The 24,187-nt window shown below is 66.2% G+C and overlaps 7 protein-coding genes across 7 annotated transcripts; 4 read left to right on the top strand and 3 right to left on the bottom strand.

Moving 5' to 3' along the window:
* The first annotated feature begins 1,604 nt into the window (after window positions 1-1,604).
* On the top strand, window positions 1,605-6,274 carry EMIHUDRAFT_447616 (hypothetical protein). The gene is made up of 9 exons (XM_005794541.1): window positions 1,605-2,083; window positions 2,337-2,554; window positions 2,916-3,016; window positions 3,107-3,500; window positions 3,629-4,425; window positions 4,660-4,951; window positions 5,333-5,419; window positions 5,537-5,870; window positions 5,950-6,274. The coding sequence occupies exons 1-9, from the start codon at window positions 1,648-1,650 to the stop codon at window positions 6,075-6,077; spliced, it is 2,787 nt and encodes a 928-aa protein (XP_005794598.1). The 5' UTR covers window positions 1,605-1,647; the 3' UTR covers window positions 6,078-6,274.
* Window positions 6,275-6,689: 415 nt separating this feature from the next.
* On the bottom strand, window positions 6,690-7,808 carry EMIHUDRAFT_194931 (hypothetical protein; the record flags this gene model as incomplete). Its single annotated transcript, XM_005794540.1, has 1 exon — window positions 6,690-7,808. One exon carries the CDS (start codon window positions 7,806-7,808, stop codon window positions 6,690-6,692), a length of 1,119 nt encoding a protein of 372 aa, XP_005794597.1.
* A 2,072-nt stretch (window positions 7,809-9,880) lies between these two features.
* On the bottom strand, window positions 9,881-11,789 carry EMIHUDRAFT_431974 (hypothetical protein). Its single transcript, XM_005794539.1, has 4 exons — window positions 11,248-11,789; window positions 11,020-11,154; window positions 10,520-10,786; window positions 9,881-10,338 (listed from the first exon to the last, which is right to left on the bottom strand). The coding sequence occupies exons 1-4, from the start codon at window positions 11,758-11,760 to the stop codon at window positions 10,171-10,173; spliced, it is 1,083 nt and encodes a 360-aa protein (XP_005794596.1). The 5' UTR covers window positions 11,761-11,789; the 3' UTR covers window positions 9,881-10,170.
* A 377-nt stretch (window positions 11,790-12,166) lies between these two features.
* Window positions 12,167-14,847, top strand: EMIHUDRAFT_194928 (hypothetical protein; the record flags this gene model as incomplete). The annotated part of the gene is made up of 7 exons (XM_005794538.1): window positions 12,167-12,403; window positions 12,622-12,780; window positions 12,862-12,893; window positions 13,039-13,083; window positions 13,464-13,616; window positions 13,809-13,899; window positions 14,620-14,847. The coding sequence occupies 7 exons, from the start codon at window positions 12,167-12,169 to the stop codon at window positions 14,845-14,847; spliced, it is 945 nt and encodes a 314-aa protein (XP_005794595.1).
* A 1,209-nt stretch (window positions 14,848-16,056) lies between these two features.
* On the top strand, window positions 16,057-17,744 carry EMIHUDRAFT_95311 (tRNA-dihydrouridine synthase; the record flags this gene model as incomplete). The annotated part of the gene is made up of 4 exons (XM_005794537.1): window positions 16,057-16,867; window positions 17,039-17,042; window positions 17,147-17,305; window positions 17,711-17,744. The coding sequence occupies 4 exons, from the start codon at window positions 16,057-16,059 to the stop codon at window positions 17,742-17,744; spliced, it is 1,008 nt and encodes a 335-aa protein (XP_005794594.1).
* Window positions 17,745-18,116: 372 nt separating this feature from the next.
* EMIHUDRAFT_194926 (hypothetical protein) lies at window positions 18,117-19,964 on the top strand (the record flags this gene model as incomplete). The annotated part of the gene is made up of 4 exons (XM_005794536.1): window positions 18,117-18,482; window positions 18,560-18,735; window positions 18,959-18,996; window positions 19,657-19,964. 4 exons carry the CDS (start codon window positions 18,117-18,119, stop codon window positions 19,962-19,964), a joined length of 888 nt encoding a protein of 295 aa, XP_005794593.1.
* A 2,774-nt stretch (window positions 19,965-22,738) lies between these two features.
* On the bottom strand, window positions 22,739-23,656 carry EMIHUDRAFT_431973 (hypothetical protein; the record flags this gene model as incomplete). The annotated part of the gene is made up of 1 exon (XM_005794535.1): window positions 22,739-23,656. One exon carries the CDS (start codon window positions 23,654-23,656, stop codon window positions 22,802-22,804), a length of 855 nt encoding a protein of 284 aa, XP_005794592.1. The 3' UTR covers window positions 22,739-22,801.
* Between the last annotated feature and the right edge of the window lie 531 nt (window positions 23,657-24,187).

Here is a 24,187-nt window from a genome sequence, read left to right as displayed (position 1 = left end):
CGACCTGTGGGCTCTGTGCCTGCGCTCGGCACCGGGCACCGCCTCGGTATACAAAATGCGCCTGCGGGCGGACCCTCACAGATCACAGTCACAACAAACTCTACATCATAAGCGGCGAACGAGGCACGGTCGCTCTCCGACATGAGGCGCGTTGCACTTGCCAGTGCTGCCCTGGCCTTCTGTCTGCCCGCCCAATGGGTGGCAGGTGCCTCTGCTGCTGTGGCATGCCTCACGGCTGCGACTGGCCGGCGCCTCGGCGCGTCAGCTCGGCTCGGCGTAGCGATAGTGGCCAGCGCAACTCGCCTGGACTCAACGCTCAGCCAGGAGCTCCCGCACGCGCTGGCGCGAGGCATGGCGCATGCAACGCGCCTGAATGCTCGCCTCGCCTCGTGCAAATGCGACCGTCCTCGCAGCCGACAGTCCACCGCCTGCTAAAGAAGCACAGCGACGAATGCGGCACCGGCGACACATGGCAGGCTGGTCATGACGCAGTTATAGGGTGTTATGTGCCGTCAGAGTGACTCTCTGTGTGTCAGGGATAGTCAGGGCCGTCCATCAGAGCTCCAGTAAGCTCGGAGACACCCCATTAGCGCGGCTCGACCTCTTTGAGTCACTGCCTTCCCGGCGGTTTGGCTGTAGAGCCTCTACAACAAACTCTACAGCAAAATCGCGCTCTACATCGCTCTACAACGCACGCAGTTCGTCACGCGGCGGATGTAGAGCTCTACAGCTCTACAGCGCTCTCCAGCGCTCTACATCTCTACAGCTCTACAGTGCTCTACACTCTACATCCTCTACACCCTCCCTCAGAGGCCTTCATCCCGAACTCGAGCACTGAGCGTATCTTTGCACGTTTGTTGTGATTGTTGAGGAACTTGTCACCTGAAACGGACGGCTTTAAAATACGGTGTGTGCAAATCATTCACTGGATGGACATTGCGCGCAGCCTTTGGTTTGCGCCGACCTAGCAACGCCGAGATTCTTCTTGTTTGGTGGGTTGATGAGGGTCGACCGTGACTCCAGCTGCGCGCTCAGTGGTCCCCGACGGTGCTGCGGTGCTGGCTGCCGCCGCCCTCTTATGCTGAGGGGGGGTGTAGAGCATGTAGAGTGTAGAGCGCTGTCAGAGCGCTGTGTAGAGCTGCTGTCGGCGGCGCCGGCGCGTCGCCGAGTTCATCGACTCGCACCCGCAGGCCAGCTGGCCGCCGCCGAGCTGCCCGTCCAGCTCGACGCCTTCTGCCCCCGCGCCCGGCCCTGGATGCTGCGGGAGCTGCCACCTAGGCTGCCACAGCGCAAGTAGACCGAGCGGCCAGTGAGCGAACTGCTCGGCTCACCCTGATCATGCATGCCGAACAAGTTCCTCTTGTAGCTCGATCGGTCACACCGCCACCAGCCACCAGCCCACCACCGCCGACGTCTCCCTGTGAGATGATGGAGAGCGGGGACGAGCGGACGACACTGCTTGCTTCAGCAGCGTGCACCTCGATCCTGTTGTATACCGTGTTTGTTTGTTATGACCCCCCCCCCCCCCCCAATGAACACACTAGCGAGGGAGGGAGTTGTAAGGTAGTACAAAAAAGAAATACCAGTGGTTCCAACGAAGCGTGGTGAGCCGGCCTCGAGTAAGCCTGAGGGCGCTCCGCTGCCAGGATGGCTGCCAGCCTGCCCTTCTTTGGCAGCAAGGGCGACGCGGGCCCGTCCACGTCAACTGCCGCGGCCCCCTCGGCGGCCGGCGGGTCGGAGACGCTGCTGCTCTTCGTGCGGCTCTCCGACCCGCTCAAGCCGCCGCGGAGCGTGTACTGCCCGGGCTCGACGACGGTGCGCTCCTTTTGGGAGGGGTGGGTGGCGCCGCTCCTGCGAGGCCGCGCCGTGCCCCCGACCGGCCTCCGCTTCCTCGTCGCCGGCCGCACGATAGAGCCGGACTGCTGCGCGCGCCTCGTCGACGTCGGCGTCTCGCACCTCTCCACGATCGAGGTGGCGGGGCGGCTGCCATCGCAGGGATTCTCGCGGCTGCACCAGCTGCTCGAGAACCTCGTGGAGACGCTCGCGCCGGTGGCCTCCGCCACCGCCGGCTCCGGGGGTGGAGGCGCGGGCGCCCCGCACCGTCGCCCCACACCGCCGCCGCGGCACACACTGCCCTCCTCTCCCGCACCGGCGAGTGCGTCGGCCGCCGGGCCTGCGCCGTTGCGTGCAGCGCACAGCCGGGCGCTGGAACACGCCCTCCGCGCCCTCCCCCCGCCCCTCCCCGCTCTTTTTCTCCTCGCCCCACTCCCTCGCCCTGCCCTCCCGCTCCCCCCGCTCGCCTCACCGCCCGCCCCTCGGCCTCGCGCGCCCCGCAGGCGGCGGGAAGGACCCGCCCGCGGACGACGAGCCCTCACACTCGCTCGCCTCGCGCGAGCCAATCATGCACGCCATCGACACCGAGATCGGAGACCACCGCGCCGCCGCGCGCTGCTGCGGCGGCGGCACCTCGGCCTCGCCCTGCCACTGCATGGCGTGCACCCTGCGCCCCAACTCGGCGCTCCGGCTCTGCGGCACGCTCCTGCACTCGAACGACGTGGCCGTGATTGGGCTGACGCATGGGCGCGCCTTTCCTCACCGCGCCATGCATCGGGCTGCTCCCCGCCTCGACCCTCTCCCCGCCCTCCGCCTTTCCGGGCCGGGCCGGGCCGCCCCTTGCCCGCCCCCCCCCCCCCCTCCCCCCCCTCCCCCCCCTGCCCCTCTCCTGCCCCCGTCGCGCGAGACGCGGCCGGCGCCTCCGCTCGCAGGGTCGTCCAGTACCTGCTGCGCGCGCGCGTGGACTGCTGCGCCCCCGTCGCTTCCTTCTCCGAGGCGACGGGCGCACTGGCGCGGCTCCCTCCTGCGCCCGCTGCGCCCGCACTCCCGCCCCTCTTGAGCGCCCCGCCTCCGCTCCGAAGGTCCTCCTCGCCGACGAGGGCCACCGCTGGCTGTACGACGCCGTCGTCGACGCCCTCACTCCCGAGGGCGTCGCGGTTGCCGCGCTGCTGACGCTGCGCTTGTCTTACGACGCAAAGACGCGCGCCGCGCCTCGCGCCCGCCGCCGCGGCTCCCTCGAGTCGTCTGAGGCGGAGGGCGAGGTCCGCCGTAGGCACCCGCTGCTGTGGCAGCACCCCACCAAGAAGCAGACGCTCCTTGAGATGGCCGCGCGCGCGCCGTCGCCCGATTTGCTGCTCTGCCTCATGCCCGCCCTGCACCTCTCGCGGCATAAAGCCCTCGCTGGCGGCGCCGCCCTCTCCGCCCGCCTCCTCGCTGACGGCCGCCTCGTCTTCCCCCGCAGGCTGGCCTCCTCGGGGGCGCTCCAGGCCGTGTCGATGGCGTCGTACAAGGCGCTGCACGCGATGGCGCTGCACGGGCGGCACGAGCTGCTCTCGCTCCTCCTCGGATCGGGCGCAATCTCCGCGCAGCACGTGTCGCTGCTGCTCGAGACGGCGCTGCAAAAGAAGGGCAAGCAGCCTCTCACCGAGCGGGTGGCCGCAGAGATGGTGCGGTACGTCGGCCCGCTCGGATCCGAGGCGGCCTCGCTGCTCAAGGCGAATGCCCCCCCCCCCCTCCCCCCCCTCCTCCCGCCCTCCTGCTCCTCCCGCTCAGCGGCGCCGCTCCCCGCCCGCAGGTCGCCGCCGGCCACTCGTCGGCCGCCGTCGTGGCGATGCTGCTCGACCTGTCGCTGCACGACACGGAGGGCGCGCTCGACCTGGAGGCGGTGGGGCTCGCGCTCGCCGAGGCGTGCGATTTCAACAACGACGAGGCGATGGAGCTGCTGCTCCTGCGCTGGAAGGGCCGCTGCGCCGCGTCGCAGGCCCAGCCGCTCGTGCGAGCTTTCTCGGCACGCGGCGACGCCGAGCGCGTGGAGCGGCTCCTCGCCACCGGCAAGGGCGGCACGGCGATGGTGCGGATGGACTCGGCGCAGCGCTCGGCGCTCGCGCGCGCCGGCCTCGCCCACGCCGCTGGGTCGGCAGAGCAGAGGACGCGGGTGCTGCGCACGCTCCTCGCGGCGGGTGCCGACGCAAAGTCGGAGCACGGCGAGGCGGCGCTGCGCAATGCGGCGCGCGACGGGCACGCCGAGGCGATGGAGCTGCTCCTCGGCATGGGCACGAACGTCAACGCCGTCGACGAGGACGGCAAGACGGTGCTCTGCGTGGCGGCGCAGTCCGGCGGCTGCGCCTCGGTGCACACGCTGCTCGAGCACGGCGCGCAGGTGCGGATGCGCTGCCCCGACGGGCGCGAGCCGCTCGACTTCGCTGTCGACGAGTCGGTCCGCGCGCTGCTCCTGGCAGAGGTGGAGAAGCTGCGGATGGGCTTGCTCGACGAGCTGCTTGCGGAGGAGGAGTTGGCTGCGGCGTCTGCCAAGGGCGGCGGAAAGTCCAAATCGAAGAAGGCCAAGAAGGCGGAGAAGGCCGAGCAGAAGGCGTCGGCCGCCGGCAGCGCTGCCGCGAATGCCAATGGGACGGGCGCCGCGGCCGAGGGCGCGAGGGACGACGCGGGCGGCGATGACGCGGGCGAGGGGGGGAAGAAGAAGAAGAAGAAGAAGAAGGGCGCCGCAGAGGGCGCGGCGTCTGTGGAGCGCCCGCCGTCGCCCGAGCCCGAGCTGCCCCCTCCCAAAAAGGGCGGCAAAAACGGCAAAGGCGCGGGCGCTGTGGCGAGGAACGGAGAGGCCGGGGCGGTCCACTCTGGTGGTGGCGGGTGCTCGCTGCTCGACGTGGCGGTCAGCGTGCTCGGCGGCGGCAACGGCGCCTCTCCAAAGGCCATGCGCCTCTCCTCCCTCATCTCGGCGCTCTACGAGCGCTCCGCCAGCTTCAAGGAGGAGATCCGCAACGCGGGCGGAGCCAAGTCATGGCTCACGCTCCACTCGGACGCGTTCATCCTTGACACCGACGGCCCCGCCGGCCAGGAGTCTGTCAAGCTGAGGACCCGGCCAAAGGACGCCGCCGCGCCGGTCGAGCACTTGCCGCCGCCGCCGCCGCCGCCTCCCTGCGACGACGACGCGGACGGCGGCGCGGGTGCGCCGGAGGACGCTTCTCTGCACCTCGAGGCGGTGGACGCAGCCGCCGCTGACGACGAGTTTGCGGCCGCCTCGATCACGGCTGCACTCGCCGAGGAGGGCCTTCCCCCCCCGCTGCCGCCGCCACGGCCGCGCTCGCGGCCGCAGCAATACGAGGACGACTCTCCCGAGGGCCTTCCGCCGCCGCTGCCGCCGCCACCCGGGCGCGGGGCCGCCCCGCCGGCCGGACCGCTTGGCGGGTTTGGTGGCTTTGACACCGGTGGCGGCTTGGGCGGGCTTTTGGGCGGTCTGGGCGGCGCCGAGTTCCGGCCGCAGGGAGGCAACCAGCCCGTCGAGCGCGCGCAGTCGGCGTCGGGCCGCTTCGGGGCCATTGGCTCTGGCGCGCGGGGCGCCCCTGGCGGGGTTAGCAGCGCGGGCGCGCCCGGGGCCGGCGGCGCGGCGCTCGGGCGGGGTGCAGCCCCCGCGCGGCTGCCGGGCCGGGTCCTGTCGCTCGAGTCGATGTCGCTCGCGCCGCTGGAGGACGACGAGGCCCTCCTCGCCGAGGTTGCAGAGGCGGACCCGCTCGGCATCGAGAAGAAGATCCGCGCCATCCAGAAGAAGCTGCGCCGCGTGCAGGAGATCGAGGAGCGGGCCGCACGTTCGCTGCCGGTCGACGGCGATCAGCTGATGCTGCTTGGCTCCAAGCCTAAGCTGCAGCGATCGCTCCGGCTGCTGCTCGACCAGTGGGCTGTCCTCGAGCCGCGCCTCATCGAGCAGCAGGCGCAGCGAATGGCTGCGCTGGCGAACTCGGAGTGCGCCGTCTGTTTGGAGGAGTACTCGTCTGCCTTCAGCGCGATTCGGACATCGTGTTGCGGTGCGCCCGCGCCCGCCCCTCCACCACTTCCCCCGACGCCCCGCCGCCCTGATCCGCTGCCTGCCCCTGACGCGTGCAGGCTACCACTTCCATAAGACGTGCTTGCAGCAGTGCATCGAGTCCAAGGGCCACTGCCCGATTTGCTTTGCCGACAAGACGCAGTGCCGCGTAGTCGAGCAACGTGTGCGCTCGGGCCACACCCAGTGAGGGCAGCGGTGGCGGCCCGTTTTGGGGGCGCGGCGATTCCGTGATGAGGATGTATCTCGCTGCCACTAGAGAAGTCTTTGGCCGTGGTGTGTGATGCGCACCAGCCCATGCCTCTGTGCCTTCATCTCTGGGGGTTCTGCGCGAGAGGCAAACCCTGTGTGCATTTATGATTTCTGGAGAGGAGGAAAAAAGAGCGCAAAGACCGAGGTATGGCAAGCACTGTATCTCTCTCTCCGAGACTCTCTCCCGGTGCACCTTTCTTTATATTACACCCACATAAGTGCTGTGTTCTCACTCTCCTTTATTCGGGCGGGCACACACACACGGATATCCCACGGTCTGCGTACTGGGTCACCGGCTCACCGCACAAATCAATCTCACGCACGGTGGAGGACCCCTACTTCACCTCTCTGCCCTCTGGGGAGGCGCTGCAGGGCCCCCCCGCTCGCAGCCGCGCTTCCCACGGCCACGCCACTGACACACAGATCTCGCAGTGACACGTACGTACATGAACAGGGGCTCCCCCGCTCGCAGCCACCTGCTGCCCCCGATCAAGATCAAGCCACTCGGGCCGTCCACCTTGCGTTCAATCGCCCTCTCGGCTGCGCCTGCTCAGGCCGGTGCGGCAATGTACGGCCTCTCTTCCTCCTTGTCGGCCTGGTCGAGCCGTGTCGCCACGAGCGCCTTGACGCGAGCCGGAAGCACGAGCGCTGCACCTGCAGCCACTAGGGCCGCACAGCCCACCGCCTCGAGGAAGTAATGGAAGTAATGGATCGCCGACCAGTGACCGGGACCGGCACTGCTACCGCTGGTCGGGACAGCCGCTCGGTCCTCATCCTCAAGCTCAAACGACTCCATCATCGAAAGGCGAAGCCCTGGAGCGGCCGCGAGGGCGGCAGGCATCCCTGAACACCACGAGCACTTGCTGCAGGAGCTTGCAATGCAGTGAGACGGCGGCTTCCCCGGCTGCTGGATGGCCGGGTCGCACCAGGTATCGCACGTTGAGACCGAACCGTGCTCTTCAGGGAGGTTGACCGTACCGGGCTTTGCAGGCGATTGGTGCCAGCCGGTCGGGTTTGTGTTCGGGCCCAGAGCCGAGGAGCACTCCGAGTCTTCGGTTCCGTCAAAGCCCATGTGCATCAGCGAGAAGGCTGTCGCGTGCCAGTCGTCCTCGGGGGAGTACCGCTTAAGAACGAGCTGGAACACCAAGTCGTAGCACGCGCCGTGTGTGTACTCGGGCAGATCCGCCCATTGACTGTAAGGACACTTGGACGGGAACGGAGGCGCATTGGGCGCGAAGGTCTTTAGCAGCCAGGTGATCCACCAGTGCTGCCAGGATATGAAGGCCGTCGCACCTGCCGGCAGTGCTAGCACGTACTTGATGAAGCGCTCCGTGTCGGCCATGTCAATATCGTTACTCATAATAAGGCCGAGCTTGTCGGCGAGCGGCTTGATGGTGTCGTGGGGTCGGTCGGACTTGGACTTGCCATCGGGTCCTAGCCGCCGGCTCGCCAGCATGTGCGTGGGCGGGCCCAACGGGAAGGCAAAGCTCGGCTCGTTTTGCGCCACGCATTTTCCGATGTATTTAGCTCGCAGCTTCCCGTGGGGAGACAGCCCAATGTTGGTTTTGTTGTCCGTCCTTTCGCCGTGGCGGATGAGGTTGACGATTGCCCATTCCGTTTTGCTCGCGCTGGCGCCGAGTGCGAGGAGGAGGATGCTCGAGCTCCACATGATTAACCCCGAGGCCACACCGCGACACCGGACGACGTCCCCGCGGCCTTTCGCGGCGAGTTTACGTTTACAGATACTCGCAAGCCGCAAGGAAGAATTATAATTCGCTTGCGGCTTGCGAGTATCTGTAAACGTAATCACACTCTCTCGTAATGAGGAGAGCACTCGCACGTAGACAGACACCCCTGCCTGCCTGGATCACAGATACCCTCTCAGGACCAGCACGGCGGGGGCGCGCCTCAGGATCAAGCACCCACAGCAGGGTCTGTGGGATCAGTAGACCTGGAGGGGGCACGCATAGCCATAGGATCAGAGCCGGTTTGAAGTAGAGGCGCTGAGGATCATAGGCCTGAGAGGGATATGCTGTCAAGATCACCGGGAGCTGCAAAGCTAAGGGTAGCACTCGAGATCAGAGCGCCAAAATAGGGCGCGCGGGAGATCAGCAGGAGCGCCGGAAGTGGTGCAACACACATGTCATCATGAGGGTTTTGTGGACTGTGCGCGGACGGCCCGGGGTCCCCTGAGAGAAGCTTATCTGGGGCACTCCGAGATACTCCGCGGGTGGCGTCTAGGGTGGCGCACGTCTAGGCTAGCGTCTCTAGGGTGGCGCTAGGGCGTGGCGCCGCCGAAAGGGTATGTTGGCGCCGCTCTATGTTATATGTGCGTGAGGTCTACGGGTTGGCATGTCGTGTGAGCCCAATACGTGTCGTCCACATCTACAATGTTCGGCCTGGTCCCGCGGGGCGCGGGCCGGGTACCGCTCCGGTAGATTCCGTTAGTTGGTTGGTTGGGCACTCCCGCCCGTTCGTAAAGTGTGGTATCTAGATACAGGGCGCACTCCTCCACCACTCCAAAACTAATGCAAAATTGATAGGGGTCTTCAATCCTCCCGGACCACCGCTCGAGCGGACCACACCCACACTCACGCCGCGCCCGTGTTTTTCAGGGCGTTTCACAGCCCCCCCCGAGGCACGCCACGAGGTCCTGCCGTTGCTCAGCTCATAGAGTAGGAAATGCTCAATTTTCAGGTTTTTCATTTTCTTCTCTCTCTCTCTCTCTCTCTTCACAGCGGACGCGTTCTGGAGGGACGCGTTCAGGACGCGTTTCGATTAGCGGGAAGTTTAGGACACGTCCGTGGTGTCTCCACGATCTCGTTCGTCCTTCAGGCGTTCTTGCTCACATAAGCCGTATGTGTGGTGAGTGGTGAGAACTGCGCACTCTCGAGTCGGGTTTGAGCTCCTAGTGTTCCGCGTGTGTTACGTGTGCGGGCTTCCCGACCGCTACCAGACTCTACCACGCTTTCCCGCGCGCTGCGTGTATCCGCTGGTGTGTGGTGTACTGGTTGGGTAGTAGGCTACGTTCTGAGCCTCGAGGCTTAACGGGTCTAAGTGTGTGACGCGTCACGCTGGGGTGCTTACGCGGTCTGAGATTGGCGGGAGCTTCTTATGCGGGCTAAGTCGGCCGTGATCATTAGCGTTGGCTCAAAATTTTCTTCTTGACTTCGCCTGCGGCGGCGCGCCGGCGGCGATGGCAGCCGTTGTGTCATCGATACAAGTGGCGTGCGTCGCAACTTTGCGCACGGCCACGGGGGCTGAGAGGAGGGCGTGCGCGGCAAGTGGCGATGGCGCTTGTAGGTTTTTGACCCATGAGATCGTGCAAACTTTATCCAGGTTTACACTTTTAGCAGACCGCCGCAGGCCGGGGGGGCCGGACACCTGGTCACGTCGGCAGAGACCCGGAACTGGCCACCTCATGGCCGCCTCGTGTCCCGGTCGTCTAACTTCGTGAGCTCCGATCACCAGCAGTCTAGAGCCGTACAAGCGTTTGAGCCCGTCTCCTTCCGGGGGCTAAGTTCAGCGCTTGCCTGCGAGCAGGTCTAAGTTTTGGGCAGCCCTCTACCCCTACTATACGTTATTTTAGTACCCAACCATTTGTGGTGTCGGGAGCACGCGACTGTCGAGTGTCGTTTCCCGCCCTCTCTCCGCTCTCTCGCTGTGTATACACTTCGTTTCCCTGACGCCTGACCCCACACTTCTCACTTGGTCTCTTGGGGACGGTGACGCAAAAAAACGTCGAAATTCGTTGCCCTCTCCATTCTACATACATTATCCGCGCATCCGGCACGCCACACGTAAACTCCGCACTCCCCCACGTGCGCCTACGCTATCGTATCACAAGAGGGGCACTCGAGCCGAGTCTCTGGAGGCCAGCGGAGTCTCCGCGAATCCGCGCGCTCTTTACCCACTGTGTGATGTAGCAGCGGTGACGTCACTCGCGCTCGCCGAGAGGGAGCGAATCGCGTCACGTCATCGAGTCGCCGCGCGTGCATGCGTACTCATCCTTCGCCGGCATAGGCGGCTGCTCAGTCATCCACTTCGGCGCTGGGCGACGAGTCCACCTCAGAGGGCTTTGCGCGCCCCTCGGCCTCCGCCTCGTCGTCGTCCGGCGAGCCCTCGCCGCCCGTCGGGTTCCACAGACCCGAGTCGACGCAGCGCTTCATGTGGCGCGACGCCTCGTCGGGGTCCATCGCCTGAGGGAGGTACGGTACGGTCAACCCCGCCACCCCAACCCGAACCTCGTCGGGGTGCATCGCATGGTCACCAGGGCTGGCCCGCAGGCGCAGGCCAGGCCCGCAGGCGCAGGCCAGGCCCTGCTCCGAAGGAGCGAGGGAGCGAGGGAGGGAGAGGGGGGGGGGGGGGGTCGGCGGGCGCCTGCAGGATCCGCTTGAGCGCGTCGATGTCGCGGTCGCCAAACGCCTCTTGCATCTCGCGCGGCAGCGACTCGAACACCTCCGCCGGGTCGAGCCCGCCCGGGCCCAGCTGCTCGCCCTTCTCGAGCGGCACGTACTCGTACTCCTCGTCGCCGCCGCGCGCCGCCCGCTCCGCGTCCTCCTTCTTCTTCACCTCGGCGCGGGTCTTGACGTGCGCAGTGTACTTCTCGAGGTGGTCCGCAAACGCCTCCCGCGACTCTGCCGACGCCTGCCGTCGACACGTCACAGGGGCGAGGGTGGCGGCGGGCTTGGCGGAGGCGGGCTGGGCGGTGGCGGTGAGGGTGGCGGCGGCGAGGGGGGTGGCGGCGAGGGTGGCGGCGGCGAGGGCGGTGGTGGCGAGGGAGGCGGCGGCGACGACGGCGGAGGACCTCCCCTGCCGACGCCTGCCGCGCGGCGCGAGGGGAGGCGGGGCGTGGTTGGGCGGCGCTTGGCCGCGCGCGCCTCCATCTTGCGGAAGAGCGGCCGGATCGCGTCGCGCGCGTCGCGCCCCGGCATCGTCTTCGCGAGGTCGCACACATAGGTGAGCAGCAGGTACTGGCGCGCCATCTTCTTCATGCTGCGCGTCTTGCCCTCGGCCTGCGGGGGCGCGGCGGCGGCGGCGGGCGTGGGCGGGCGAGCCGCGGAGCCGGCGCCGGCCTCGGAGGGCGCGCGTGCGGGCCGGCGGCGCGCCTGCAGGCTGATGCACTGGAGGAGGTAGTAGCCGGTGGCGTGCTCCGAGAGGAGCTCCGTGTGCGAGAGGATGTACGCCTCCGACTTCTCGTCCTCGTCGTCGATGGCGGCGTACTCCTCGAGCGTCGCGGTGTGCGACCTGAGGAACTCCTCGTACCCGTCCGTAAAGCTCTCCGGCTCGGTCGCCGCCACCCGCAGCTTGGTGTCCTTCGCGGCCTGCGGCGCCTCGGCCGACGAAGACGGCTTGCTCGCCTCGTGCTTGGAGCTGTACTTGTCGTGGCAGATGTTGCCCACGTGCAGCTTCTTCATCCGCTCGAGCTTCTCCATCTCCTCCAGCGCATCAGGCGTGCCTTTGGCGAGCAGCTCCTGCTTCTTCTTCTCCTCCTCCGCCTCGCGCTGCTGGCGCTTCTCGCGCTGCAGGCGGATCATCAGGTTATTGTCGATGTTTGGGTGGAAGTGCTCCTCGTCATCAGAGAGCTCGAGATTGTCCCACTTGGAGTAGTTGATCGGCATCGGCGGCGGAAGGGCGATGGCGTTCTGAGAGACAAGGGGCGTCAGGACAAAAAGAATTGAAACATGCCGCGTTCGACAAAGGTACCAAAAGGAGCACAGCGCCGTCGAAGACAAAAAGAATTTTGTTGCTTTCTCAAACTCGTCTCCAAAAGTCGCGATGCGCTCCCCACACCCGTTCCCCTGCTGTGCAGTGCCGTACGCTCACTCGGGATGTGAAGCAGCCCAGCTGGCCGCTGTCTTGTGAGTTTCTGTGTCTGTGTGTCGCTCCAGCGTGCCGTCATCTCCTGTCCCGCGCCCACCCCTCGAGGTCTACCCATACCGCGTTGGAGAGAGAGAGGCTCTCTCTTTGTGGTTAAAATGAACTCGGGGGCACGGGACGCGGCACAAACGATACCCAGAATCAAGGATGAAAAAATACAAAAACCCGGCTCCTGGCCTGTTGAAACCGACGCTGGAGCAGGAGTCCTCACACGCGTGTGGCTGTCGGATGGGCGGCTGCGAGCTGCGCGGCTGTGTGAGGAGGGGGGAGCTCAGCAAGGTGAAGGACCAGCTCAAGAACGGGGCTGACTATGCCGCGGCGGGTGATACGATGCGGGGGTGGACGCCGCTGCACATTGCGTGCTGGGGCAGCTTAAAGCCGCAGGTGCACTTGCTGCGGAGAAAAAGAGGACAGCAGCAGAGAGCAGCAGAGGAGAGAAGTAGAGAGCAGGAGAGCAGGGGAGCAGGGGAGCAGGACAGCACGAGAGCAGGAGAGGGGAGGGAGTGACGAGAGGAGAGGAGAGAAGAGGAGAGGACATAATGCATGTATTGTATCGAGAGAGAGAGAGGGAGAGGGGTAGCGCACATTATTAGCGCTCGCAGCCAGCAAATTGGGCCGCGAAACTGCAGGCGGACAAGGAGATGGTGGAGATCATCCTGATGCAAGCCAAGAAGGACGGCAAGACGTCAGAGGTGACTGCCGCCAAGGATAGGCTGGACGGCAAGACGCCCGTCGATCTCGCCAAGGAGAGGCTAGCGGAAGTGGCTGCGGCCTCGGCGGCGGCGGGAGGTGGCGGTGGCGGCGGCGCCGACGGCGAGGCGTCCGCCGAGGCGGACGAGAAGGGCAAGCTCGATCAGATCGTCGCGCTCTTTGGGTGACTGGACGCCGCCAGGGCGGGCGATCCCCGGGGCTGGCACTTGCGAAGTGCGGAGCAATTGGGACGGGCCCGACGCGGCCGTATTAGTCGGGTGAATTAGCGCGCCGCGCACTGAGGTGCGCTGGCGGTATTCCGGTATAAGGAGGACGAAGCTCAGAGGCGTCGTGGCGGGGCCCTCGCGCCCTCGGTTTGCCTTGCGACCGCGATACGCATGGCGATGTTACGCTCTGGAACGCGCACCGCCCGAATCGTCACGCGACGCGTTGGCGGCAGCCGCTGCTGTAGAGCTCACTAGGCTCTGGGGGGAAGGCGAGGGCCCAAGGGGGTACCCATGCGGGGGGGAGATGGGGTCCCCCAGCCCGCCGCAGGCGCCGATTTTTTGGATTTTTCCTTTTTTGGCGCGATTTTTTACTTGTTGCGGAATTCGGCGAACTTGCGGCCATGCTATCACGCCTTGCGACATCCTTTCGGCGCTGCTGACCGTGCCATGCTGCACAATTGATCACCTGCATAGCTCGCGGCCTTAGTCTTCGGCATTCAGTGACGACCTGATCGTACGGCCAGTAGGAAGGTGTCCTTCCAGCGCGTGCACGCTTCTGACGCAATGCGCGTCACAAACTGCCTCGGATTGGCTGCTGGCACTCTCGAGGCTATGCCTACACAGCCTCGTGCTAATGGGCAGTCAAGAGGGACCATGCACCTTCTCAGGACAGCTCGCCGGTGCCTCTCTCTTGGACCGGCAAACGTGGTGGTCTCGTGTCACCGATGTGGGACCAGTGCGGCATCGCGCCATCGACAGCTCTGAACTGCGCCTCACCACTGACCGGGAAGGCCGCCAAGTGGGCCAGCACAGGTCGCACATTGTGGCAGCAGTCAGCAATGCATGTCTGATAGCTAGAGCAGCAGCATCAGGGTCGCAGGGTCGGATCGTGTCAAGCCTCTCGCCCGGCCGGCCGCGTGCAGACGCGTCGGCCTGTCTGCTGTCTGGAGTGATCTGTCGGCGGTCAGTACGACCGATCAGGTCGGAGTTTTCTTATGGTTAGAGGGTCTATCTGTATGTACTCCTCGAGATCTCTCCAAATCTGCCCTCTGATCAACCGTGATCATTCGGGAAGTCGGTGCTAACGGAGACTAACGGAGCCGGAGCCCCGTTTCCGCACTGCTGCACGGCGCACGGTGCCTCCGGGGCCCCCGCCTCCCCCCAGAGCTACTAGGTTCTAGGAGTCTACGCCCTTCCTCTACAACTACATCATAGTACACAGATCACTTGCATCTAGCACCTCTCTTTTTGTGAGGGGTGCGGGTGGTGCGGGTGGCAGCCGCCGTAGCGAGCTCTAGTATCCGTGAACCTCTTCTTAGTTTGCACAGTGCACCTGGCGGGGATGCTGGCGCAATTTCTTTCTAGCTGTGCCTTTTGAGAGAGAGAGAGATTTTTAGCAATACCAAACAAATCTAACACTCACGCGTCATTTGGGGCCTGGAGCCCTGTTCACGCGCGCGCGAGACGTGCAGACAGGGTTCGGACTCAGGGCCGGTGCTTTGACGCAGTATATTGTACTTCGAGGTAGTATGAACTCAGAACGGCCCCCCGAGAGCGCCTCTTCGACGCCCACGGGTCCCGGGGGGTCGGAGGGGTTGCGAGAAGGCCTTGGCTATTTTTTGTTTGAATTCTGGAGGCCGTTCAAACATGTAACGTGCGTTCCACGTGCCCGTCCCCAGCAAGGACAACATGCTAGCCCAGCAGGCCGCTCCCACCGCCGCCCGCGGCGGAGGCAAGGCGGCAAAGGGTGGCAAGGGCGGCGGCAAGGGCGCTGGCAAGGGTGGTGGCCGTGTGGCGCACCAGACCCGCTTTGCGCCGCCGCCCTCAACGCCCGATACTCGGTTGAGCCGGCAGAGCGACGGCGGCAGAGTTGCGGCCGCCGGCGACCTCACACGGCGTCGAGCGCCGTAGAGACGGCCCCGAGAGCCGCCGCCAGGTGTGCCACGACCGCGGTCGCGAGGCTCGTGGCGATAGATGCGCCAGACCCGCTTGCGCCGCCGCCCTCAACGCCCGATACTCGGTCAGAGCCGGCGGAGCGACGGCGGCGGAGTTGCGGCCGCCGGCGACCTCACACGGCGTCGAGCGCCGTAGAGACGGCCTCGAGAGCCGCCGCCAGGTGTGCCACGACCGCGGTCGCGAGGCTCGTGGCGATAGATGCGCCAGACCCGCTTGCGCCGCCGCCCTCAACGCCCGATACTCGGTCAGAGCCGGCGGAGCGACGGCGGCGGAGTTGCGGCCGCCGGCGACCTTCCCCTCGACCACGCCGCCGACCCGTCGACAAGCACAGGCGGACTGCCATCGAGAAGAAGGAGAAGGATGGCGGCGCATCCGGAGCCCGCGGGCGCAGCGGGCGCGGGTCCGGGCGCGGGCGGGCGCGCGGGAACCCCGCCAGCGGAGGCGACAATGCCTCTGGCGGCTCTGCAGGCGGCGCGCGGCGCGCCCCTCGCCGGTCTCCCGCACGCTCCTGAGGGCCGAGAGGGCCGAGAGGCGGGGTCGGTGACCCGGGGGCATGGGCGGTGCGGCCCGCGCCGCGCGCGGGCGCGTGGCAGCCCGTGAGGGCCGAGATCGGGTCCGTACTTCGACGTAGTATGGGCCCCCGGGGGCCCTCTACAGCAGCGGCGAAGGAGCGTGTTTGTGGTGTTGGTGTGGCGTCTGAGCTTGGATCTGTGACTAAAGCCGGTTACCACTGATGGATCCCCACCCGAATAACACACAGTGAGCGCCCCAGCGCTTCACTACGCCCTCCGCGCGAAATCGCTAGTGGTGCTTTGTGGTAGTATATTGTACTTTTGAGTAGTATGGGTACGGTTCCCGAGACCGGGTTGCCAGGTGAGAGCGAATGGCGCGGCCTTTTGTGGTAGGTAGGTAGAAAGGTGAAGAACAGCCAGGCTCGGACTGGACACCAACGCGGTATGGGTGGACGCTAGACAGATGATGACGACACGCATGAGCGACACACAGACACAAACAGGCTAGTTCGTGCCAGTCTGCCTGCTGCGATGAATTCTTTGAGGCAGTCGGACGCGCGTGGATCGCGCCACCAATCCTCGCTACCCAACGCGGCCAAAGGATATCCACCTCGAGAACCTCGAGAGACGGACGCGCTCCCCTGCGTGGCGTATGGCGACCTCCGAGGCTGGCGGAGAGCGGCCGTGGGAGTACCGCGGCGCGTGGGCGCTTGCGCCCATGGTGCGAATAAACACGCTGCCGTTCCGGCTCCTCTGCGCTGAGCACGGAGCTGACCTGCTCTACTCGGAGGAGCTGGTCGACAAGTCTGTGGCGGCGTGCCGCCGCTCCGTCTCCGCTCGCGGCGAGGCCGAGTACCGGCACGCCGACGGCAAGCTGATCTTCTCGACGGTGCCGCACGAGCGCGTCGCGTTTCAGCTCGGCACCGCCTCTGGCCCGGACGCGCTCGCGGCGGCCAACGTGGTGGTGGATGACGTCTGCGCGGTGGACGTCAACATGGGCTGCCCGGTGAGGTTCTCGACACAGGGCGGGATGGGCTCGTCCCTGCTCACCCAGCCCGAGCGGGTGCGCGACATCCTGACCACACTCGTCCGCAGCCTCGGCGGCCGCCGCGCAGTGACGTGCAAGATCCGGCTGCTCGAGGCGCCGCCGCCGCCGCCGCCGCCGCCTCTCACGCGCGCCAATCGCCCCGTGACGCCCGCCCGCCCCGCCGCCCGCCAGACCACCGCCGCAACCCTCGACCTCACTCGGATGATTGCCTCGTGCGGCGTGGATGCGCTCGCCGTCCACTGCCGGCGCGTGCCGGACCGGCCCCGGCACTGGGCGCAGTGGGACGCGCTGACTCGGATCCGGCAGACGCTGCCGCCCTCGCTGCCGCTCCTGCTCAACGGCGACCTCTTCTCGCTCGACGACGCGCGCCGCGCGCTCGACGAGACCGGCGCGGACGGGCTGATGCTGGCGCGTGGTGCGCTGTGGAACGCGTCTCTCTTCGGCCGAGAGGAGCGAGCGGCTAGGGCTAGGGCGGCGGCCAGGGCCTGTGTGGGCGGGGTCCTCTCTCGCGACCGCCTCGTCTCCCCGCCGCCCCGCCGCCCCGCCCCCCCGCCCCCTGCCCCAGCACGCCTTCCCCGCTGCGCAGGAGGGTCGGCTCGCCAGCCAAGCAACCCTCGTCCAGAGGCTCCGCCCGCCACCAGACCCGCCGCCTCGCGCCCGCCCTCCGAACCCCACCGCCCTCCCCGCCCCTCAGGTACGTCTCCCTCGCAGAGTCCGTCTCCAACCACGTCGGAAACACAAAGTACGACCCTACCTGCCCAGCCGCACCGCACCGCGCCGCCGCCGCCGCCGCCGCCGCCGCTGACGGCCGCCGACCGCCGACCGCCGACAACCGACCGCCGACCGCCGTCCGGTCCGTAGGTACGTGGCGCTGCAGATGCTCGACTCGCACGGCAAGTCCGCCACCTTCAAAGCCCTCACCGCTGCCAAGGACTACGCCGCCCTCCGCGCCGCCGCCGCCGCCATGGAGCAGGAGCCGCTCTTCCAGTCGCCGCCCCGCGTGCCCGTCACCCTCGAGCCGCCGCCCGACCTGCCGCAGCTCGCGGCCCTGCCCGCGTACGCGTGGCGGCCTCTCCCGCCCCACTGCAAGGCGGCGCGTGCGCTCCGCGAGGCCGCCTCGCCGGCGACGGCGTCGCCACGGCCCGACACCGAAGCCGCGTCCGCCGCAGAGGCGCTGCCCGCCAAGCGAGCCCGCATCGACACTTGTGTTCGCGGTGGTGACGGGTGACGGTGGGGTGCGTAGACACCGATCCTGCAGGCACAGCGTGTGGATGCGTGGTATGAAGGAATGAATAGAGCTAGGAATAGAGGGCGAGAGCGAGAGGCCATATTGTCTCCAGCTTCTCTCTCCAAAAACCTTGTGTAAGTGTGAGTGTGGGTGTGTTGTACGATGTACGTTGAGGCGACACAGGTCACAGCCTCGAGCATCGTCTCGAACAAGAAAAACAACAACCCAGAGAGCTGGACTGAACCAACGACCGACGGGCGAGAGGAAACCGCACTTGGAGCACTTGGCGTGCAGTCAGCAACCGCACATCGACGCACACCAAAAAACAAAAATACAAACCGTCACACCATTTCTCGGAGCGCGCCCCCCCGGGCGCAGCGTTCATCTTCTGAACCTTGGCAAGGCCCAGCAGCGTGGCGTGAGGCGCTGAGCAGCAATGCCATTAGAGAATGCAACCCTGTTACTGCTCAACGCTACCACCGCGGCGGCGGCTCCGTCGCTCCCGCGCTCAAACGACTTGTGGTGGGTGGGCGTCCTCCTCGACTGCGTCGCCACGCTGGGTGGAGCGAGTGGGAAGCAATTGCTGCGCCATGCTGCGGTCACGAAGAACAACTGGTTCATTCCGCTGGGGATGTTCTTCACGGCCGTCATCGATCCCATTTTTGACATATCCGCGTACGCCTTCGCTGCTCAGTCCGTCATCGCGCCGATGGCGGGGATGGTGGTTGTCTGGAACGTGGTGCTCGCGCCCTTTACGCTCGGCGAGGCGCCGCTGTGGCCCGCGCGCCCTCCGCCGCGCGACGTTGGCACCGTCCCGCCGCACGATCCGCCTCCGACCCGACAGCGTGCCTCTCGCAGGTGCTCACGCCCTCTCGCAAGCGCGGCACGCTGCTGGTCGTCCTCGGCACCGCCTGCTCGGGCTTCTTCGGGAACCACCTCGTGCACGAGCGGACCGTCGACGAGTATCTCGCGCTCTTCGCGCGCCCGCTCGCGCAGCTCTACTACGTCTGCTTCGCCGCCGTCTCCGCCGTCTGCCTCTACTACCTCCGGCGCGGGTCCCACTTTTGGAGAGGCTTCGCCGCCGGGGCGCTCGGAGGCCTCCTCGCAGGCACACACCTCCCTCCGCACACCTCCCTCCACACACCTCCCTCCACACACCTCCCCGCACCCCTCCCCGCACCCCTCCCCGCACCCCTCCCCGCACCCCTCCCCGCACACCCCACGACCGCCTGCCCCTTCCGGCCCTCTCCCGCCACCCCGCGCCTCCCTCGCCGCCAGGCAACATGATGACGACAAAGGCGACCGGCCGAGGCCACGTGCGGCACGCCGCAACGCGAGCCTTCTCTCACGCACGCCGCACCGTTCCCGCAGGCGAGCGTCGAGATGGTCAAGTGCGTCGCCCTCCACTGGGGCGACCCCGAGGCTTCCCCCGCGGGAGGGTGCGAGCAAAACCCCTTCCTGACGCCCTACCCGTACCTTTTCATCACCATTTCGTTCGCACTGGCCTGCGGGGCGGGAACTCATCCAGCATGGAGCGCCATTCAGCAACTAGCTCCCCCCCCCCCCCCCCCCTCCTCTCTTGACCTCACACCTCTCGAGCCGCCGCCCCGCCGCCCGCCCGGCAGGCGCGCTCTACTTGCTCGCGGTCGGGCTGCGCTCCTTCGAGGCGCTGTACATGATCACCGTCTTCGAGGGCTTCATGGTCATCTCGGGCGCCATCTCGGGCAACGTCGTGCTCAACGAGAAGGAGCTCCCCTCCCCTCCCCACCCCTCCCACCCCCTCCCCTCCCCTCCCCACTCGCTCGCCAAGCGAGCCAGGCGCGAGCCCTCCCTCCCACCCCTCCCACCCCTCCCACCCCTCCCGCCCCACAGGAGGGCCACCCGCCCCACCTGATGGCGCTCTACTTCGGCGCCCCCCTCGCCCCCCTCGCCGCCCCCGCTCGAGTCCTCGCTCACACCGCGCCGATGTACACCAGGCGCCGTCCTCGTTATCCTCGCTGGCCTCTACGTGCTCTGCTCGGGCGAGCAGCAGTCCCTCGCCAACGACGCGGACGGCGAGCACAACGGGCTGGCGGCGCACGACGGCGCGAGGCCGCAGCGGCCGGCGGGCTACAAGAGGGGAGCCAGGCGGCGCGGCGACGAGGGCGTCGCGATGGTGAGGGACGAGGGCGCGCATAACGCTGCTCCGCTCCGCTCTGCGGCGGAGGGAGGCGGCGAGCACGCGTCGACGCGCTCGCAGTCGCCGGAGGAGCGGCTCGCCGACTTGTACAACGCCGAGGTATGAGGCGCGAGGACCATGTGAGCGAGGTGTGGAGAGCGATTGTGTATCACACGACGGCGTGCAGGCCGCCCGCGTGCGCCGCCCTCGCGGCACGACCGCCGCGCGGGTCGCCGGTCGTCGTTTTTATTTGTGTGTCTTGTACGTCACGCTTGAGGGCACACCTATGTCTTTCTTTCTCAGAGCTACACACTATCCACGCGCGACGGCGAAGAGACTTGACGTCCCGTGGACGCCGGAGACGGGAGACTCGCCGACTCTCGCGGGTTCTCGCGCCGGGGAGAGAGACCAGAGTGCAGAGACGGCGACCACCGACCCGCACACAGACTGGTTGGGTAGTAGGCTACGTTCTGAGCCTCGAGGCTTAACGGGTCTAAGTGTGACCGGTCACGCTCGGGTGCGTACGCGGTCTAAGATCGGCGGGAGCCTCTTTATGCGGGCTAAGTCGGCCGTGATCATTAGGGTGCCTCAAAATCGTTTCTTCGCCTCGTGCGGCGGGCGTGCGTCGCAACTTGCGCACGGAGGCTGAGAGGAGGGCGTGCGCGGCAAGTGGCGACGGCACTTGTAGCTTGTTGACCCATGGGGTCGTGCAAAATATCCAGGGTTTACACTTTTTATTTAGCAGACCGCGGGCAACCTGGTTTGTGGAGCTCCCACAGATGTTTAGACAGTCCTGAGCCTGTCCAGACAGTGTCCAGACAGCGTCCAGACAGCGTCCAGACAGCGTCCAGACAGCGTCCAGACAGTGGCACATGGCTCCACTATTCACAGTAAAGTCTCGTAGTCGTGGCTGGACGACCCCTGACAGCACCCCTGGCGCTGCCGAGGCCACTCCCCACCCACCCACCCACCCACCCACATGCCGCACCGCAACCACGCAGGCGCGAGGCTTAGCAGCTGCGACAACCGTTGCAGGCACGGGCTGGGACGGTGCAACCGCCACTGCAACCAAGCGTTTGGCCGGCTTCACGACCTCGGCAGTCACCATGCTCCGCCCGCGCTTGGTCGCGTTGCCGTGCGGTGGCTGAGCCGATGCCGGCGCCAGAGTGGCCGCGACGATCATCGGCGGGCGGCACGGTTGCCAGCGTGGCGACTCGAGAGGCGCGACGACTCGCGCCAAATCGGCGATTTTCACGTTCACGCGCTCAACCCCACCCAAATCTTAGCTCAAATTTTGAATTTTGTCTGGTGAGTTATGTGGATCGTCCTTCACCAGTGCATAGAGCGGAGGGCAAAACTAAAGGGAGGGATGGTGCTTCCGTCGGTTTCCATTGCTGAGAAAGATGTTTTGTCCACATACGTCATACCACAAGAGAATGCAACTCAAGTTTTGATCGCTCACATTTGGCTGACGTGTTGTTGAGTATCAGAGTATGATTCCTGTCTGCAGGTCTATTCACACCTCACGCGATCTTCCATGTCCAGACAGCGTCCAGACAGCGTCCAGACAGCGTCCAGACAGTGTCCAGACAGCGTCCAGACAGCAAAATCGGAGCGTCTAGACAGCTATTCAGACAGTACTAGCACTTGAGTGTACACAGCTGATTGAAGTAAAGGGGAATGATGCAGCTGCCTGCCAGAGCAGAAAGATTCCTTAATTCTCTCCACTACAAAAAAAGTCCAGTGCGGAACCGAGATCATGGCCCCGAATGCCGTGCTCTCTAGGTAATCTGTGGGAGCTCCACAAACCAGGTTGGGCCGGACCGGGCAGCCTGGCTGGGCTGTGGCTCCCTGGCTGGGCGGGGGGGGGGGGGGGGGCTTCCTGCAGAGACCCGGAACTGGCCACCTCGTGTCGTCTAAGTTCGTGAGTCCGATCACCAGCGTCTAAGTTTGAGAGCCCGTTTCCTTCCGGGGGCTTAGTTCAGCGCTCGGCTGCGAGCAGGTCTACGTTTTGGGCAACCCTCTACCCCACCCCTGCTACCCAACCATTGCACACAGTCACAGAGTGTGCGTCCCTATGAGTGTGCACACACCACACACCTGCCACGCACGTATCGCTCTGTCTCACCCACACTCTGAACACTCTCTCTGTCTCTCCTCTCTCAAACGACGTCCAAACGTCCTCACCAGCACACAACAGTGATGAGTCACAGCCGCTCTCTGCATCGCTGGGGCGGTTTTGCGTTTTCCCGTTTTCCGCCTCTCGGGTACCCACAGGTCGCGATATTGTGTACGTGTGTGTGCTGGAGTTGGTTTGTCGGGAGGGAGGAGCACAGGAGCAGCGCCCCGCAGACCCAAGCCAGATGAATGAGTCGCTCCGCCGGGAGCGTCTCACATGACAAAACAATAAACATACACACACATACATTCATTCATGACTCTCTCAGTCAGCGCTTTGATCCCAATCACGACACATGTGTGACTCGCCTACGGCTTTACGTAGTCGAGAGCCGTAATGTGTGGAGACGCCGTGTACCGTGGGGCCTTGTGGTCCTAGCACGGGGGAGTACTGGACCGGAGGTATCAGGTAACAGCAGCAGCAACAAGCGCAGCAGCAGCAGCAGAGGGACAGGCTGCTCACCCAGACGTGCACCGGCCACCGCGGTGCGGCGACCCGGGGCGGCGCAGCAGAGCCGGCAGTGACCAGCGAGTGTGCCGCAGTGCACTTTAGTGCACCGAGCTCCGAGGCTTGCCAGCGCCGCGCACTTTTTGTATTTTTTCCCCGGTAATTTCGGAGAGGACGGAGGATGCCCACTCTGCGGTGGGGCTCCTGCCCGTGTGGCCGGGTGTGGAGATGCGAGGGTCGCCCCCCCTTGCCCCACCACTTTGTGTGTGTGGAGAAATTTACCTTACCTTACCTTACCTCCTCACCTGCCCGCCAGCTAGAGTATATATCTCTCGGCTCACTCCTGCTCCCTGCTGGCTCGGCCGTCGGTGTCGAGGCAATCCCGCAGCAGCCGCGCGAGGGTGCGCTTGGCGAGGGGCGGCCGGCACCTCCTCAGCCGCAGCTCCGTGGTGCAGACGCCGGCGCCGCACCATGACGGGCAAGGGCCGGTCCTGCGGTAGAGCAGCTCCCGCCCGAGCAGGGGCGAGGAGCCCGGCCAGCGCGGCACGCGCAGCTCGTACTCCTCAATCGTGCCCGGCACGCCTGCGCCGCTGCTGCCCGTGAGCAGCGCCGCCGCCGCGTCGCCCGACCGCCCGATCGCCTCTGCCTTGGACCTCGAGCCGCGGCCACGCCGCGGCGCCTCCGCCTGCACGTCGAGGGTGAAGACGCGCGAGAGCGGGCGCTGGCGCAGCCCGGACCGCAGCGTGCGGCCCGTTGCCACCTCGCTGCCGTCGGCGCGCGCCGCCGACACGGCGGGCTCGGGCGAGGCGGACGACGCCCCGATGCGGACCACATGGGTGTACTCGAGAGGCGGCACCGGCTTCTGCGCCCGCCCGTCGGGAACGTGGAGCAGTGTGCCGTTGCCGGAAGGGTCGCGGTAGACGATGAGGCGGCGGACGCTGAAGGCGCCTCCCGGCGCCTCCGGTCCGGCCTCGCCGCCGCTGCACTCGCGCTCGGCGCTCTCGACGCAGTCGAGCGCCGCGATCCGCCGGCCGCTCGCGCGGCGCAACGTGCCTTCTCCGACCCAAAAGACGCCGCCGCCGGCGCGCGGGCCGCCGGCGCGCTCACGCACGTAGTCGGAGATCGCGGCCGGGGACCAGGGGCGGGCGGCGGCAGTGGCGAAGAGGATGGCGTGTGACACGGCCCCTCGCATTTAGAGGGACGTCGACGATAGAAAACACTTCGCTTGCTACTGCAAACGACGCGACAGAGGAGGAAGTGACAAGGGAGAGAACGACGAGAGTGGGACGACCGCGAGGTGGCATGAAGGTTGCAGCGAGAATCGGCGAGAGACTGCGAAGAGAGATAGGAAGAGGCAGACTCCCTAGGGTGGGCGACGGCTAGCGCACCACACACCTCTCCTTAAAATCCCTGTGTGGTGGCGGCGTGCCGTCCTCCCATTCCTCCCTTGGGTTGTCTGTTTTCTTTCTTTCTTTCTTTTGCTACTGCAAGGTGCGCCCCTCCCCGTCAAGGTTGCAGCGAGAAGCGGCGAGAGACTGCGAAGAGAGATAGGAAGAGGCAGACTCCCTAGGGTGGGCGACGGCTAGCGCATCACACACCTCTCCTTAAAATCCCAACACAAAATCCCTGTGTGGTGGCGGCGTGCCGTCCTCCCATCCCTCCCTTGGCTTTCTGTTTTCTTTCTTTCTTTCTTTCCCCTCCCCGTCCGCTCCCTCCCGCTTGG

The sequence above is a fragment of the Emiliania huxleyi genome, assembly GCF_000372725.1.
Source record: "Emiliania huxleyi CCMP1516 unplaced genomic scaffold EMIHUscaffold_1, whole genome shotgun sequence".
Classification (NCBI taxonomy): Eukaryota; Haptophyta; order Isochrysidales; family Noelaerhabdaceae; genus Emiliania; species Emiliania huxleyi.
The sequence above is the reverse complement of the archived record's forward strand: the minus strand, read 5'-3'. Positions and strand labels throughout refer to the sequence as shown.